Source organism: Anolis sagrei, chromosome 6, assembly GCF_037176765.1.
Source record: "Anolis sagrei isolate rAnoSag1 chromosome 6, rAnoSag1.mat, whole genome shotgun sequence".
Lineage (NCBI taxonomy): Eukaryota > Metazoa > Chordata > Lepidosauria > Squamata > Dactyloidae > Anolis > Anolis sagrei.
The window spans coordinates 86,603,754-86,621,082 of NC_090026.1; the positions used below are offsets into that span (position 1 = coordinate 86,603,754).

At 38.4% G+C, this 17,329-nt stretch overlaps 1 protein-coding gene across 6 annotated transcripts in view; it reads left to right on the plus strand.

Moving 5' to 3' along the window:
• ZNF385D (zinc finger protein 385D) overlaps positions 1-17,329 on the plus strand; it is a 460,114-nt gene that overhangs the window by 288,757 nt on the left and 154,028 nt on the right. For all 6 annotated transcript variants that reach the window (XM_060781941.2, XM_060781939.2, XM_060781936.2 and 3 more), the window contains one exon: positions 11,438-11,580. In XM_060781941.2, the coding sequence (XP_060637924.1) occupies positions 11,438-11,580 (143 nt within the window). The remainder of the gene's footprint in view (positions 1-11,437; positions 11,581-17,329) is intronic.

Below are 17,329 nucleotides of genomic sequence, written 5' to 3' on the forward strand. Positions count from 1 at the left end.
TTGAAGTAACCAAAAGGAATAACAAGGAGCAGAGATAGATTGATGATCATTGAGCAGGACATGGTTGTGAGTATTAGAAGATCATAACTGATCCAAAGCCAGGTATTCTCATCGGTTGGGAGGATTATAGCTAGAGAGACTACTTTCCTTCTGAAAAGCTAAATCATATAGACCACAGAAGCAAGAGAAGATAATTTATGAGGATTTTTCTCTCTTCCCCCCTCCCCACCCCACCCAAATTCCCACTACAATATGGGAAGAATAAAGATTGGAACTAATGTGTTCATATTAATTTAAGTACTCCCCACCTCCCTACTCTTTCCTTAGGAATGTCATAAGAAATTATAACATATTTATTTGTTGAGCAGTTCATCTCCTCCTTTGTCACCTCTCCAACTATATTCAATAGAATTGTTCAGTCCATGGCAGGTTGATAGTGGTGGTTGGAAACAGTGTGTAGTATGACTGACAGCAACATGAACAAGACAGAAGGAGGAAAAGGAAGCAGAAGCATGTTTTGCACCATCTGAATACGCTTTTCAGCTTCATCCATTTATGTTAATGCCAATAGTTAGCTGTTTTGTTCTGACTGTGAACTGCTTATTGATCAATTCTTGGTTGCTTTGTAACTTCCATGTGTGCATTCTCTTTTGGCTTGCAGACTTCCACATGTAATCTTCGATCTTCCTTGCAACTCATAGCTCATTTTCCCAGTGAACAATCAGCTGCTTATTAGTGGTTTTATTCACTTCATCCTGCCCACACACCTTTGTATTATCTAGCCTTTGTGTTGTCCTTTCAGTCATTCAGCAATTACCTACATCCTAACTCGATCTTCTTAGGGGCTCAGCAAGCATTGTATTGATTGTGAGGACCAGGTAACTGTGATTGTAGGTGATGATCGGTCTTCAGGTGTATAGTTTTATAGGGAGATGGGATCAACTTTGTGGTTGACAAAATACTAGCATATAAATAGTACACATCTCTTTTTAGCTATATGAATGATTTTGCAAGATGGGGACATTGGTAGACAATAACAACCATGACAATCCAGAATACAATGAGTCTGCTTTTCCCTTTTAGTGGCCTTTGCTTCTTGCTTTGAAAACAAAAACATCTCCATTCAAAGTATTTAGAATAAAGTATTAACCAGAGTTAGGAAAGTAACTTTAGATGTAATTTTGCAGTTGTAGTACCATGGCCCAAGTTAATTACTATGAAAGGTGCAGCTTTAATTCTTGAAAGTTACTAAATAGTTATTTTGATTATTAAAGCATCTGAAGACAGCAACACAAAGCAGCACTTAAACAAAATGGAATTCATCCTTCACCATTCGAGGCCAGCCCTCCTGTGACAGTTAAAAACACCTACAGTAAACTACTGTTATGTTGCAAAAGTTATTAATTGTTACAGTCATTGAGTATATTGGTTATTGGTTTGGGGAAGGAACTACCAGTAATTGCAAACAAATTCTCTGCAATTTGTTACATCCAGTTCTTTATACCGGAAACAAGAAAAGTCTGAAAAGAAATGTTTGTTAATTACATAATCAATAATACACAAAGTTTTAAATGCTTAATCTACCAATGCATATTTTACTGAGAATGAAATCCCATCATAGAAATACAAAAATTCCAGTGCTACCAGCTCTTCTATAGTCTTTCAAAATCTGTTAATGTCATGAGCGGTTTAGGAGCTTTAAATTGTCAAGGCTGTGTAAATATTTTGTTCTCATTTCTGTTCATTTACATATGCATTGTCCTTTTCTGGTAGAGGGACCTAATCCTACTGTCATAAAATTGTCTGGAACAATAGTCCCTCTTTCCCTCATGTAGCATCAAACAGAAGCAAAATAAAATCATTGGGGATTACAAGAGATCATCAATGTTATCAAGTCTGCCCTACCCTGAAACACAATTTGACTTTGCTTAAAGCCAGTCACACAGTGCTTTCTAAAGGGATACATATTAATGATGAAATCATATGGATGCTTTCTTGGGAGTATGTCTTAATGGACATAATGTGATCTGGTTCTGTATTAATATGTACAAGTTTATGCTTCACAAAACTTTAGGAAGGCTTGTGATACTGGACTCCAAGACAATTAAGAAAGCATTGCTCGCTACTTTGTTGTGAAAGATTGAGGCAATATTGCTTTAGCTAGCGCATAATGATTTTTGTATTTTTTTCAGGCACTGGCACTGCAATTTTAGATTGATAGGAAAACATCATTCTTCTCTCAGCAGGAGAAATCTGTTCTATTGTAATTGTGCTATAGAATATAGTCGTGTAAGCATTATAGGATTTATTGGATAGTGCCTGTCATGCAAGTGGCAAGAGATATAACATCATGTGGAAATGCATAGGTCACATTCACTGTTTTGGAACATTTTGAATTTGAATTTTAAAGAGCAAATATTTCAGTGCTGATACTGTAAAGTGAGCAACCCTATATTTTCCTTAAGAAACAGGAATCTAATGCCTGCTTGGAACTAAGGTGCTTATGTTGATCGCACATACATTTCCCAAATTTTCTCTGAGAAATAGGGTACACCAGATTAAATCATTGTACCCTGTTGATTTTCCTATATAATTATTTTAAATCATAAATGTATATATTACTACTCAAGATAAAAGGTCAGATTATTGATAGGGAAGCAAAGAGTCTTGGTGGATATATTCTCTTGTCACTTTATTCACAAATTGGGAAAAATGCTTTTAACTCAAGCTGAAATGGTGCTCTTCTTGTGCTCCATTTGGTGAAATTGGCTTACCTTAAAAGTTGCAAGAATTGAAGGTAGATCCATTTGTGAGCTATAGTCCAAGCATGAAGACATTTCTCTTCTCCCTGAGTGTGGACTGATAGATGAAGTTTTGTGTGGGTTCTGGGCTTTGGAAAGACAGAGGACATAATAATAATAATAATAATAATAATAATAATAATAATATCATCTCAGGATTTATTTCTGTGAAATTAGTTGGGGTGGAGAATGTGGGTTCAGTATGGTTCAGGGGCTTCACAGTTCATTTTCTAATTTGGGGGTACATTTTTATGAGGGATGAGTGTCTCACTTTCTGTGCTTTCGAGGGAAAGATTGTGACTTCATGAAAATTCATGATACCAGCTTCCTTAGTCTTCATAGAGAAATTTTGTCAGGACAGGTCAAAGTAATGGTGATCCTTAATGAATTCATATCAGCTCCATCTTCTTTTGAACTGCTTCTCTGATTTTGTAAAAATCCAGAAGCTTAGCAAACATGTTTGTTTCATCTTTAAGTTATTTAAATTATGTAATGAATGATTTTAATGCACTCTTTTGGGTCTGTTGGGATTGGTGAGTTAAATAATTAAGCAGAGAGCTTAGGACCCATTACTTCAGCATCAGGAAATGTTATTATCTAGATATAACTGTTATAGTAGATTTAAGGCAACAGGCACACCATTTTTTTCCTGAGAACTCTGCATTACTAAAAGATTGTGCTTCATCTTCTTGAGAACTCACAAAGTTTCTTCTATTCACTTATTGGGGTCTGTGGAGATCAAATGACAGGGAAGGATCTTAAGACAAATATCTCAAGACAAGTTTGTCTTGACATTGTCCTTGGATTATGAATACCTGTTCTGATTCTGGTTTTTCATATATAATAGGAGGAGCAAAGAATCCACAATTATTCATAGGGAATACCTTCCTTTTATTCTCAGATTGTGGTATGATTACTGATGCTCATGAAGTAATTAATCTCTCCATCTACACACAAGAGCTAAGTATCACCAGACTCAAAAGAACATAAGGCTTAAAAGAACACAAAATCAATTAGGAACACACACAAACAAGATGAATTCTAGCAATGTTAATTTTAATTGAGTGACTAATTATTTTATAACATTCAGTGTCAAATTTGTTTCAACCTATTTATTTGTAAAGTTTTAGAATTATTGTTAGCTTCCTTGATTAGGTTTAGAGGGGCCTTTTTAGTAGATAGATAAAATAGAAATGTTATACATAAATAAATGCAAATAAGAGTAAATTCTAGACTCCCTATCTCTTACTATTTTGATTAACTTCTTCATATAAAAAGGGGGAAAATCTTAATGGGAAGGATATTTGCTGTGTATCAAGATTTTCCTTGCAATTACCATTGATATGTATAAATTGACCTCATTTCCAGGTCAAAGACAGATATGATATGTAGCTAAGTCAAGAGTCATTCTGAGTAGAGAGGAAAGCATCAATGTTGCATCAGGAGGAAATTTCCTCAATCAGGCATTAAAAAGTCAACAAGCAGTGCCATTCTGGAGAGAGTTGAGTGGATCAGTATTTTTTTTTTTAGATTTTCCAGGGATGGGCTAAGTTTTTGCCTTTCTTCACTCTACTCAGAAAAGGGGCTGGTTCCTTTCATGATAAGAGTTAATGTACATAACTCAGATTGATCCATGGATAAGCAAAACCAAGTTTATTAGGTTGATTTTTTGACTAAATTTTCTAGACTTATACATGAGATCTTAGTATATAAGATAGAGCACCAATTGTTTGGGATTTCTAACTCTAAAAATTTCTGATGCATGCCGTAGATTTTCCTGGTCAGACCTGTTCCTCTCCATGTATGGTGAGTGATAGATAGGGAGGAGATGGAGCTACAACACTTCCCTCCTCACTTGTTTATTTTCATCCATTTTTCTAAAGCCTCAGTAGGGTACCGGTGGAGCCTGGATAGGAGTCAGGCATAATGATGAAGAGGTGGGGATGGAAGACCAAATGGCTTGGGTGAAAGGATAGAAGGGAACTATCATGGGGGAATATGCTGCTAACAAAAGTGAAGAGGAGCAGAGCACATTTTGATAGAGTTTCTTCTCATTCCCATTTAACAATGTTTTGTTCAATTATTATGTTGAAGGACTGGATCAAAGAAACAGCCTGTCTAGCCAAATTTCTTGCTTCTCACAGCACTTCTTCAAAACTCCCTCAGGTCAATTTAGCTAATATTTAAACGGCTGATAAATGACCGTCTGGTTGCCTAAGATGAGCGTTGTCTTCTTTGTATTTTTCTTTTATGGTTTCTCCTCCCATAATGGCCCTCTTCAAAAGGTCGGATTCAATTTCCACTTTCACAAGCATTGTAAATCACAAGGGATTCCAAGAAAGTGAGTGTACAGTGTGAAATAAATATGAATCATAAATTGATATACTTGATTTATGAGACTGATGCTTCCATTTCAGCAAAACTTTTGTCAGCTGTTTTAAGAATCAATAGAAAAGACAGTGTAGTTACATCATTGGGTTGCCAGCTGATTTCTTTCCAAAAGTGAGAGACCTGATAATTTGATATACTAAGTTGATTCAATCATGTATGGTGAGTATTCAATTATAAGTATTAAAATGCAGCTCTGGTTAAGAGTTTTTCTGGCTGGATTTTTGAATATTTCAGATGAATCCGTCCAGCTATTTTATATAAGAAATGTAATGGAACATTAGGGTTACTTACACAACAGTGCATCTTAAATTCTTTAAAATGGACTTAGCTCTTGGCTCTTCCCAGTAAGATTAGGCAAAAGCACACTGCTGCATCCTCTTTTTCCTTGTGTGAACTTCCTCATAGATTTATAATTGTTGGTACCTTGACTATCAATCAATCAATCAATTAATCAAATCATTTATTTCAGGCATAGAACAGCACAGGAAATAAAAGTCACAGTTTTATAAAAACTTGTTACGCTTAGTACATTAGAAATACAGATATAAATATCGAAGCACAATAGGGGGTGAGGGAGCAGAAGGAGAAATAGGGTGAAAACATACAATGACTACATTGTGATGTTGCTTGGCTCCCATGTCCAGATTTTCATCTGTGAAATGTGCAGGGTACACACACATTTTAGGGAGTTGAAATGAGTGACTCTTGAGGTCTCATCCAAGTCTAGAATTCCCTTTGGAGAGATAAAGCAGGAATTGAATTATTGTTTCCATTCGATGTTTGATGTTTTGTCTTATGTCTGTTAAAACAGGCTGTTTTTTATTTTTTTATTTTAGTTAAGTTATAATTTGTATTTATATGTTGGGTTGTTTAAATTTTGTTAGTATGGTTGTATTGTTGTTGTATTCGGGCATTGAATGTTTTCCTTTTATGTTTGGAATCTGCCCTGAGTCCCTTCTGGGAGATAGAGCGGAATATAAATAAAGATGATGATGATTATTTTTATTATTATAAATATAATAATAAAAATAAGATAAGTTTAGTAGTAGCACATCTCCAGTGATGTAGGGATAAGCATTGGCCAATTTCATCTGCTGTTGTTTATACCCAGCATGTATGCTTCTCTACAGGGCTGGAGCATTAAAAAGTCAATTTAAACAGGTATAAACAGGGATGTAACAGTTGGTAAGCTGTCATATCCCCAGTCTACCCTTCTGAAATGGACCCTATTTGTTAATAGAATTGAGTTATATGCAAGAAAATATCTTCTGCTGTGGGAGCTAACCAGGGAGTTTACTCCATCGCTGTCGTCGTCATCATCATCATCAGAAATTTGTTACCTGTGTTTCTTCACAGCTTGAGGTGGCGCACAACACAGTTAAAATAAATTACCATAAAATACATAAATTAAACCAAACCATCACAAAATACATATATTAAAATACATAGTGCAAAGATTAAAATATAATACAATTACATATATTAAAATATAAATAGAATGTAAATTTAATATTCACTATTTAAAATTGACTGGATAGGAAAATATAGGTCTTGAGTTCTGTTATGAATGTTGACAGAAAATTTAGCTGTCAAATCTCTTTTGACAGGTCATTCCACAATCTAGGGGCCACTGATGAAAAGGTTCTCTTGGTGACGGTTGCCAGTCAGGTTCTGGCGAGTTGGAGTAAGCATCTCCCAGAGGACCTTAGTGTGCAGGGTGGATTGTATGGGAAAGATGATCCTATAGGTAACCTGGACACAAACAATATAGGGCTTTAAAGGTCAAATTAAGAGTAAATCCTCTTGTCTGTCCCAACTCACTTTTTGGAAACACTGCTTTATATGAAGGAATCAGATTCTGACCTCGCATCCATCTTCTTTCTTTCTTTCTTTCTTTCTTTCTTTCATGAAATATCTCTAGAGCATTTGTTTGTTTATTTATTTATGTATGGCATTTCTATCCTGCCTTTCTCTACCCCGAGGGGACTCAAGGTGGCTTACATGTAGGCAACCATATGAAGCCATTGGATACGTACAATTACAGACATTAAAATAGAGTTAAAATGCATTAAAACAGTTTAAAAACATATAAAACAATTCATTAGCAGTTAATCACGTGATCCTCAAACGTAATCCGGCCGTTCCAGTTAGTCAGTGCACATCAATTCCATATCTGTCTATTTCTCAAGTTCTTCAAAAGCTTGGTCACCAAGCCATGTTTTTACTTTCTTACAGAAGGTCAGGAGGGAGGGGGCTGTTCTGATGTCCCTGGGGAGGGAATTCCACAACCTGGAGGCCACCACTGACAAGGACCTGTCCCTCGTACCCACCAATCACACCTGCAAGGAAGACGGAACTGAGAGCAGGGCTCCCCAGATGATCTTAGACTCAGAGAATGCTATTTGGGGGTTAGGCCAAGGATTGAATGCTAACCAACATGGTTTTTTTTTTTTTAAAAAAAAAAAAACCTTCTGCTGTGTGGCAGTCAATTAAAAAAATACAGGCACAGTTTCCCAGGATTCAAAGAATCTTAATTAGCAGTGAATTGGTGTTTTGGAAGTGTACCAAAAATAGGGCCATTGTAAATGTAGATAGGACTTGAATATCCTGGCTTTCAGACAACTGAATTTGTTGTGGCCTTTGACAAAAAGCGAACAACAAATATAATTGAGGTCCATGTTAAAACAGGTGCCTGCTTATCAGTACGCACTGGAATGGCTTCATTTCCATATAGTTCTCAAAGAACTGCTCCTTAACAGGAGAGGAGGGTTTTTTCTTTTGCATTTCAAGGCATTTCTTGATCACCTGAGCTGATGACAATAGTCTGTGGGGTTTGCCAATTGTTCTGAAGAGCTGCTTTGCCCACCGTTTCAGAGAATTGCCTTGTATCGTGTTGTGTTCCTTTTGAAAGCGCTGCGTTTGAGACTTTAGAGACGGTTCTTATCCAGTATTTCAGGCTGCTTGGTTAAGATTAGCCTTTGAAGTTAATTGTAAAGCCCTGTGATTACTCTGGAGAAATACATGAGTTCTTTTATTAAAGTGGTGGTGGTGGTGGTGGTGGTGGGGAGGGATCTTTAAAATTGTCACAAACATAAATGGCTTTTTATTACACAGAGTAAATTGAGCAGATTCTTTACTTCTTTTCTTTCTTTTCTTTTCTTTCTTTCTTTTCTTTCTTTTTTTCTTTCTTCTTCCTATTCATATATTAATGGACTGTCTTTGCAGACAATTACGGCCAATTTAACCGCAGATGTTATACCTCTAATTCTCATATTGGTTTTGCCTGAAGCCATGTTTAATGTATGCATCAGAACTATCTTGTGGTAAAAGTTCTCAAACATAAATCAGCAGCAGAAGCCAGTTTATTTCTTTAACACAAAGTCATAGTAAACAGTAAAAAGTATCACACATGGTAAAACATGGCAAAAATTCCTTAACAAATTTAAACACATTACAGGCAGCCCCTGAGTTACAAACATCCGACTTAAAAATGACTCATAATTAATAATAGGGATAAGACAATAGGAAGGGAAATTCACTCCTGAAAGAGCTATCATGAGGAAAAGGTGTCTCCATGGAAGCTTTATCACCAATCCTTGTTTCTGAACAGGGGTGCAGACAGTAAAACAAAGACCACGGGGGGTGTTAACCCTTCCTGTGCAATTCAAAGCTAACACTCATCTATCTGTCTATCTATCTATCTATCTATCTATCTATCTATCTATCTATCTATCTGTCTCTCAGTGTGTGTGTGTGTGTGTGTGTGTAGAGAGAGAGCTGGAGTTACACTTAGAAAATGTACCTGTTTTGACGTACATACAGATTCAACTTAAGAATAAACCTACAGAACCTGTCTTGTTCTTAACTTGGGGACTGCCTGTATATTGATACACAGTATATATACATAAATGTCAAATCATATTTTAGGGGGGTAGTCATCATCCTTAAAATGGTAGCCAGTTTTATGGACAAACGTTGAACAAAGGTACAAAACAGTTTATTAGCTGCAAGTGGCACAGCAAGGCAGACAGACAGACAGATAGATAGATAGATTGGTTGAGGCTGTGGAGCGCATTTTCTGGTTTCCATTTTTCCTTCCAGAATACTGAGATTTTGACTGAACATTCGATTGTCACCAGCTTCAGTACTTTTATCCTCAGCAATGTGATGGTGGTGCTAAAGCAGTTTTAATAAAGAAAAAGATAACTGTGAGGCTATTGTTCAGTTACTGATATCCTCATTTCCTTCCAATAGTACACTGTAAACAAACTTAGGGGTTAGTACTGCATTCAGCAGTTTTGTCTAAAGTGATATTGTGAGGCATCAGGATTGAACATTTCTCCACAATTTTGCATAAGTTGCAAAAAGGTATATCAAGTTGTAATTCTTACCTAAGAATGAAGGCTAGGAATACTACAGAATAGATGCCCTGCCACTATTTTCCCACCCAGGCATTCAAAAAGCCAGGAGTGGCACCACGGTAGAGAGAGTAAAGGGCAGGCTGCCACATTAATAAGAGTGGTAGACTACATTCCACATTAATTTGGTGTAAATATTAGGTCTGGGTAACAACGCAAAAATTTGTTTCTAAAATCGATTCGTTTTTTGGGGTTTTTTGCGTTTCGATATTTAAAATAATTACAAAATTTTCCTTTTTAAAAGTTCGGTATTTACGAAATTTCGTTATTATTAACGAATCAATTCGTTAAAATGGCGGACGCGGTTGTGCAACATGAAAATATTAGTTTTAAATAATAGTTTTAATAATAATAGTTTAATAATAGTTTTAGTCCGCCCCCTCTCTATCCCTCCCTCCCTCTCTCTCCCTCCCTCCCACCCGCGCGGTTGCCTCCGTCTCGCGCACGCAGCGCGTGCACAGCCAGAGATAGAGGCGGCACATACACACTTTAGAGCAGGGGTCGGGAACCTTCGGCCCTCCAGGTGTGGTGGACTTCAACTCCCACAATTCCTTGAGGCTCGGCATTTGCCCCAAAGGCTTACCTTGGCCCAACGAGGTTTGTTTGGCTCTTTTTCATGGAGGACGGGCAGCAAAGGGGGAGAGACGAGCGTAACGTAGCTGTGCAGATGGCGAGGAAGGATGCGGAGCCCACAGACTGGCCTCGGAGGGAGAGAGCGGGCGGAAACCCCTGCGGGCAACGCGCCTCCTCGCCGCTTCGGCCCTTAGCAACCGCCCCGCATGGACCCCCTCCCTAGCAACGACGCCGGCTGAGTGACGTCGTGCAGAGCTTGTCGGGGAAAAGGGAAGGCGAAGGCTGGAGGGAAAGGGCTCTGCGCTGTTTACAGAGACAGGGAATGTTGTTGTCCTCTTGGACAAAATGGGGGGGGGATGTAGCTAGGGAGGGGGTCCATGCGGGGCGGTTGCTAAGGGCCGAAGCGGCGAGGAGGCGCGTTGCCCGCAGGGGGTTCCGCCCGCTCTCTCCCTCCGAGGCCAGTCTGTGGGCTCCGCATCCTTCCTCGCCATCTGCACAGCTACGTTACGCTCGTCTCTCCCCCTTTGCTGCCCGTCCTCCATGAAAAAGAGCCAAACAAACCTCGTTGGGCCAAGGTAAGCCTTTGGGGCGAATGCCGAGCCTCAAGGAATTGTGGGAGTTGAAGTCCACCACACCTGGAATGCCTGCTTTAGAGAGAGGGAAAGAGAAGAATCGGGTGGTTGCTCCGCTGCTGTTGCTGCGCCTCCTCCTGCGTTTCCTTTTCCCGGCGGGGGAGGCGATCGGGAGAGTCAGCGGCCTTGCCGCTGCTGCTGGGTGGGGGTCTTTCTCTTTCCCAGGGCGGCGGATGCCAGGGCCCCGCCGAGCGGGCACGCCGGACCACCCCTGCGCCGGGCCGGGCATGTGTGGGGTGTGCGCATGCCCAGGTGAGCCGGGAAAAGGGGGAAGAAGGGGATGGGGGGAGCCAGGGGAGCGAGGGGAGGAAGCCAGGCTGGGAAGGGAACTTGCTCGCTCAGTCTCTCTCTCTCGCCTGCCTTCCCTTCTCCTTGCCCCTGCTCGGGCCCCTTTGCAGCCAGGAGCTGAAGTAATAACGAAACAATTACAAAACAATTACAAAATAGCTTTAAAAATTCGTTTTTTTAAAAAATTGCTCCAGACTGATTTGTTATCGTTTTGTAATTAAAAAATTAACGATTTTTTTAACGAATTACGAATTAAAGAAACGAATTGCCCAGCCCTAGTAAATATCTAAAATGGAAAGAGATTTCACCTCATACTTTCTTTCTTCTCATCTAGGTGGTACATGCCAGAGCCCTGCCCTTCCAGCCCTGGTACGTCCTCCGGCTCCACCCTTGCAGCCTTCGCTGGATCTCAAACCCTTTCTTCCGTTCCCTCTGGACACCGCGGCAGCTGTCAATCTCTTCCCCAACTTCAATGCAGTAAGTACTATATTGCAGGGTTAATATACTTGGTCTGTACTATCTACTTTATTCCTCTTTTATCAAAACAAATAAACAGTGACATGGATGGGTAATAGATATCAGAAGAAACAAAAGTATCTGTCTTGGCTCTAAGAAAAAAAATCCCAAACTAATAATTAGGTAAAATATTATTTAAAACATTGAAGAGAAAAAAGCCTATGAGAAATATTATTATTTTATTATTTATTTACTGTCCTTGCATACCGCCGTTTCTCAGCCTAACTGGCGTCTCAACGCGGTTTACAACAAAATATACAGAAATATGTGATCTTTAAGTAATTTTATATAAATGTTAGTCTTGATATATAATGCAGAGGAAGGGGGCATGTACACTACAAAATAATTGCACTTAGACACCACTTTAACTGCCATGGTGCTATCCACTAGATTCTTGGGTTTTATCAGGTGCTTAGAATTCCGTGCCAGAAGGTTCAGGTATTGTAGTTTAGGGGGAAGCAGTAGAAAATTCTAATGACCTCACCAAACTACAAATTCAGTTGGATTCCAAGGAGTGAAGTAATCATACATAAAACTGTATCAAACAGCTATAATCATGCAGTGTGGATGCATCCAGAGTCTGCAGATTTGCAAGTGTGCTCCTCAGGGTGCTTCCAGAAATCACCAAATCTCAGGTTTTACAGGTAGGACAAAAATACCCCGGGACCTGAGGGCAGGTCTGAACACAAACACATTGGTCCTGGGATTTGTGCCTGTGACATCCAGACTTGTTGCTTTTTCTGAGATTTAGAAGCCTGCAAAATGGCCATTGCAAGACATCTGCCGGAAATTCTGGCGGCTTAAAAAAATGTAAATGCAGTGATACAAATATGCACGTTGTTCATACGTGTTTTGTTCCCAGGTTATAAATGTCAGCTCATTGTTGGTTTTATCATAAAAAACCTGGTGAAAGTTGATTAAAGGGGAAAAAATTGTCATGGCAGGAGGGGCATCACCATCCACCCATTTATCAAAGTTTGTGATACACGAACAAAGTTTTTGCTGTGTAATCAACTTTCCCCTTGTTTTTCAATAGACACAATGTGGAACTGACATTTATAACCCAGGAACATCACCTTGTTTTTCCAGGCACAAATATACCACCAAAGCTGTCTTGACAGGTAGCCATGCAGCCTCTGAATAGTGATAATAATGACAGACTCTTGTTCCTGGTTTGAAAGTGTGAGTTCCTGTTTAATGGTGTAGACTTATTTTGAAAGTACTTGTCGCACTCCACAGACTTTGTGTGTCACAAACTTTGATAAATGGGTAGATGCCGATGTCTCTCTTGCCACAACAAAGTTTTTGCCATGTAATCTACTTTCCCCATGTTTTTACAATAGAAGCAATGAGGAGCTGACATTTATAACCCAGGAACAAACCAACATAAAAAATCCTGTATGTTCTGAGTGTAGGGACATACAGAGATTTGAAGATCTGAATCTTCTGGCCAGAACTGGGATATTACCGCACTTTTTTATCTTGTGGTTTTTTGGCTTTGTAGCGATTCCTCCCACATTTTCAGCTGATGTTGTCTAGCCACCCTCCATTTTGAACCAGGAGCTTCTGGGGTAAAAGTACTGTGTGGATGGAGCATCAGATGACAAATTAATATTAGGTCCAGTTCTTGTGGGTTTTTTCGGGCTATATGGCCATGTTCTAGAGGCATTTCTCCTGACGTTTCGCCTGCATCTATGGCAAGCTTCCTCAGAGGGTGAGGTCTGCTGGAGCTGGGAAAAAAGGGGGTTTATATATCTGTGGAATGACCAGGGTGAGACAAAAGGCTTTTGTAAGTTGGACTAGGTGTGAATCTTTTCAACTGACCACCTTGATTAGCATACAATGGGCTGACTGTGCCTGGAGCAAACTCTTCTTGAAAGGTGATTAGATGTCCCTGCCTGTTTTTCTCTCTGCTGTTTTAATTTTAGAATTTTTTAATACTGGTAGCCAGTATTAAACTGGAAACCTAATATTAGGTTTCAAGCAGACCAGAACCATAAGCTTGCTGGGCCATAAAAGTTATTCTTTATTCATTCTATGCATTCAGAACTACTTTTATGCTGTACAAATCACACCAGCTTTGTTATCAATAAAAAATTAGTAAGCAGGCAAGCCCATTTTACACAAAATTGATTTCCATACAGTAGAAGCGGTGTAGTATAGTGACTTGACTCTGGAGATCTGGGATCTGACTCTCTGCTTGGATATGAAAGCCCACTTAGGCAAGTCTCTCAGCTGCAGAGGAAGGCAAAGGCAGATCCTTTCCAAACAAATCTTACTCCCAAACTCCTGTGATAGATTTGCCTTAGGGTTGCCATAAGTTGGAAATGAAACAATGGCAAGAAAGTTGGCTGGTAAGGTTGGACATACATTTAGGTTAGGTTGAGAAAGCCAGTAGAACTTAATCTAGAATGTTTGGTTTCTCTGCTGGGAGAAGCAAGATATAAATTAAATAAATTGTTTTGCTAAGCATTGCACTTACATTTGACACAGAATAGCTAGAATTCAACTGTCATGGGCAAATCTGTAGAAAATTAGAAAGCAGACAAACCCATTCAACAGAAAAGTGATTTATTTCTCATTTATATATGTCAGGTTAGTAATTGAAATGATCACGACTAATGAAGGAACACGTCCACTCCATCTTTTTCAAGTAGTTAAATATGAATTAATATTTAGCAATGTTTGTTCATGGGTTCTTATTAATTGCTCTAAGTAAGTATATAAATTATTCGTACTGACAAATAATTGATGTAGGCTATTTAATCTCAGTGATTGCCTGCAAACTGATTACTTCAAAAATTCACTGTAAAAGAACAAAATAGGATAGGTCATCCAGACCCTCTCCCCAACAACAACTCTTTTGTGTTGTGGTTTGCTTTTTAAAAACATTATAGAGCTAACTAAAACCCAGTGTTGAGTTTATAACTAAGTGTATAATGAATTTAAAAATACAGACAGGAACATAACTATATGGTGTCAACAAAACAGCATAAAATAATACCAGTTGTGAACCTAAAAGTACTACAGTCAACCCTCCACATTTGCTGATGTTAGGGGCACAAGACACACGTGAAAGTGAAAAAATGTGAATAAAGAAATTGCTGGAGGTGTTTAACTTGAGAGAACACATCTCCAGGAATATTTGGGCTGGCATGGCTCTGTATAGTCAATGTATGCTGGAAACTGATTACAGAATCACATTGGAGGACCCAGATAGTTGTAGAGGCGTTGTTTCTAGAAATCTTGAGGTCTTTCAACATGACTGGAGGAAGTTGAGCATAAAGTTACACTGGAGGACCTAGAAATTCCTAAAGAGAACCTCTTAAATTGAATTATTGAACAATCAAATCTGCAAAAGTCAAAAACTCAATATGGAACGACAACAGTATAGTTCGTTTTGTAATGGGGAGGCCATTGTTCATAAGGAGCACACAAAGGATAATGAACCATGTTGTCTAGATGTGCTTCCAGCTGCCCACACATCTAGTGGCCATGGTTCTGCTGGTGGTATGATTAGCTAGCATATTGAAAACCTTCTCCACAGAAAAGGCTATGCATAGCAATAGATAATTATATTGCTATTCCATTTATTTATGAGAAGAAGAAAAATCACAAAAAATCTTACCAGCTACTCTTTTGTCAAGGTTTTATCCTTGGCTGTCATGAATTCATGGGAGGAATGATGGGCATATGAAGAAAGTGCAAAGGTGTAAATTTTCATTGGTCCATAAAGGTTTTACTTAGCTATAAAAATAGCTGTTATTCCTTTAAAAATAGCTGTTATTCCTTTTTCCCCCCATGGATATTGTCACAAAGGTACTTTCTCACGTAGGTTCATATATAAGGAACATAATAGCATAATAGTTTTTTTTTCTGAAACCTTTTCCAACTCCTTCATCAGTGCCATTGTGCAACAAATCTTTGTGACTATGTAAATCTTTACTGGAAAGTATTTTAAAAAAATAATGTATAACTATTTGTCTGATAAATTGAGATAGCCCCCCTCCCCAAACAGAAAAAAACCCCAGAATAGAAAGTGTTTGTTTTTCATATAAATATTTTCCTCCAAAATTGCTTTTCAGAGTGATCTTTACAATACTGGTGAAGTGTTGGGTAATTTGCACAAGGCAGTCTAACTTTTTGTTCCAGTCAGCCTTAACTTTGTTAACATCAAATTTAGCGCTTTCTAACAGATGTTAATAAATTACACTTGTTGGCTTCCATTTCAGTGAGGATATGATTAATATTTCTAACATATCATAACCTTGGCTGCCAGTCTGCTACTGAGCACAATTCAAAGTGCTGGCTTTAGCCTATAAAGCCCTAAACAGTTCTTGCCCAGCTTACCTGTCTGAATGGATCTCCCCCTATGAACTATCTCGTAGTTTAAGATCATTTGGGGAGGCCCTGCTCTTGGACCCACCTTCTTTGCAGACACAACTGGTGGGGATGAGAGACAGGGCCTTCTCAGTGGTGGCCCCTCAGCTGTGGAATTCCCTCTCTAGGAATATTAGATTGGTTGCCTCCCTCCTGACCTTCCATAAAAAAATGAAAACCTGGCTCTTTAATCAAGTCTTTGGAGAAACAGTGCTATAGACAGATATAGAATTATGTGTATGGACTCCTGGAATGGCCCGGATTACGATTATGAACAATGTTGATATAGGTTTAAATGCTTTGAAATGTTTTGATGTATTTGTTGTCCCATTTTAAATGTTTATTTTAATTTTGCATTGTTTAATTGGCATCAAATAGTTACCTATGTTGTTAAGTTGCCATGAGTCTCCTCTAGGGTTGAGAAAGACGGGGCAAATAATAATAATAATAATAATAATAATAATAATGATGATGATGATGATGATGATGATAGAAAGAGATGCTGAGACACACAGCCCTGTTGTTCTATATATAGAAAAGATAAGATACTGCAGCTGTAAATATTGGTGCAGTATACACACAGGTGTATTGAAATTGGCAAAAAGTAAAAAAAAAATCTTGTTCTGGACCAATCAATTGATCAAAAATCCTATAATCAAGCAATTTCTTTCATTGAAAGAATTGTCTTGCAACTTTCAAATTAGAATGGTGGAATAGAGTTAGTGTCACTCAATTATATCAGCCAAATTGTAACTGACAAGCTATTGCATGCAAAGCCATCTTGGTTTTGCATCCTCTTTTTCTTGAAATGAAGACAGCCTGAGGCAGTCCAGTCTAAAAGAGCTTCCAAGTTGTCCAAGGAGAAGTAATTTGAATTTGCCCAGATCTGCTCCTTATTTGCAGAAGTCAAACGACAGTCCTGATGACATAAACTGAAGTCTGGAAAATTAAATCCACCTACTGCAAATAAGAGCTTTAAGTGAAAAATACTGTTCCTGAAGTAATGTTCGTTTTCTGAAATTAAACCTGAAGGATATGAAGAATCATGTTTGGAGTACTTACTATCCATGATAAAATGTATTTCTTTATTAGCCCTACTCCAAATAATTAATTTCAAATCCAATGATATTTCAGCAAGCAATGCAAGCAAATAAAGCAATGGAAAACTATCCTGGCATTCATAATTACACTGTCTAAAACTCTTCAGATCTAGAAATTAATTTCACATCCTGGATGGTCTCCATTTTAGAAAGAAATTTGTAATATAATGCAGAAAAGTGCATTTCCCCCTGCTTTCTGAGAAGAATGGTTTTACCCATTCAAAGCCACT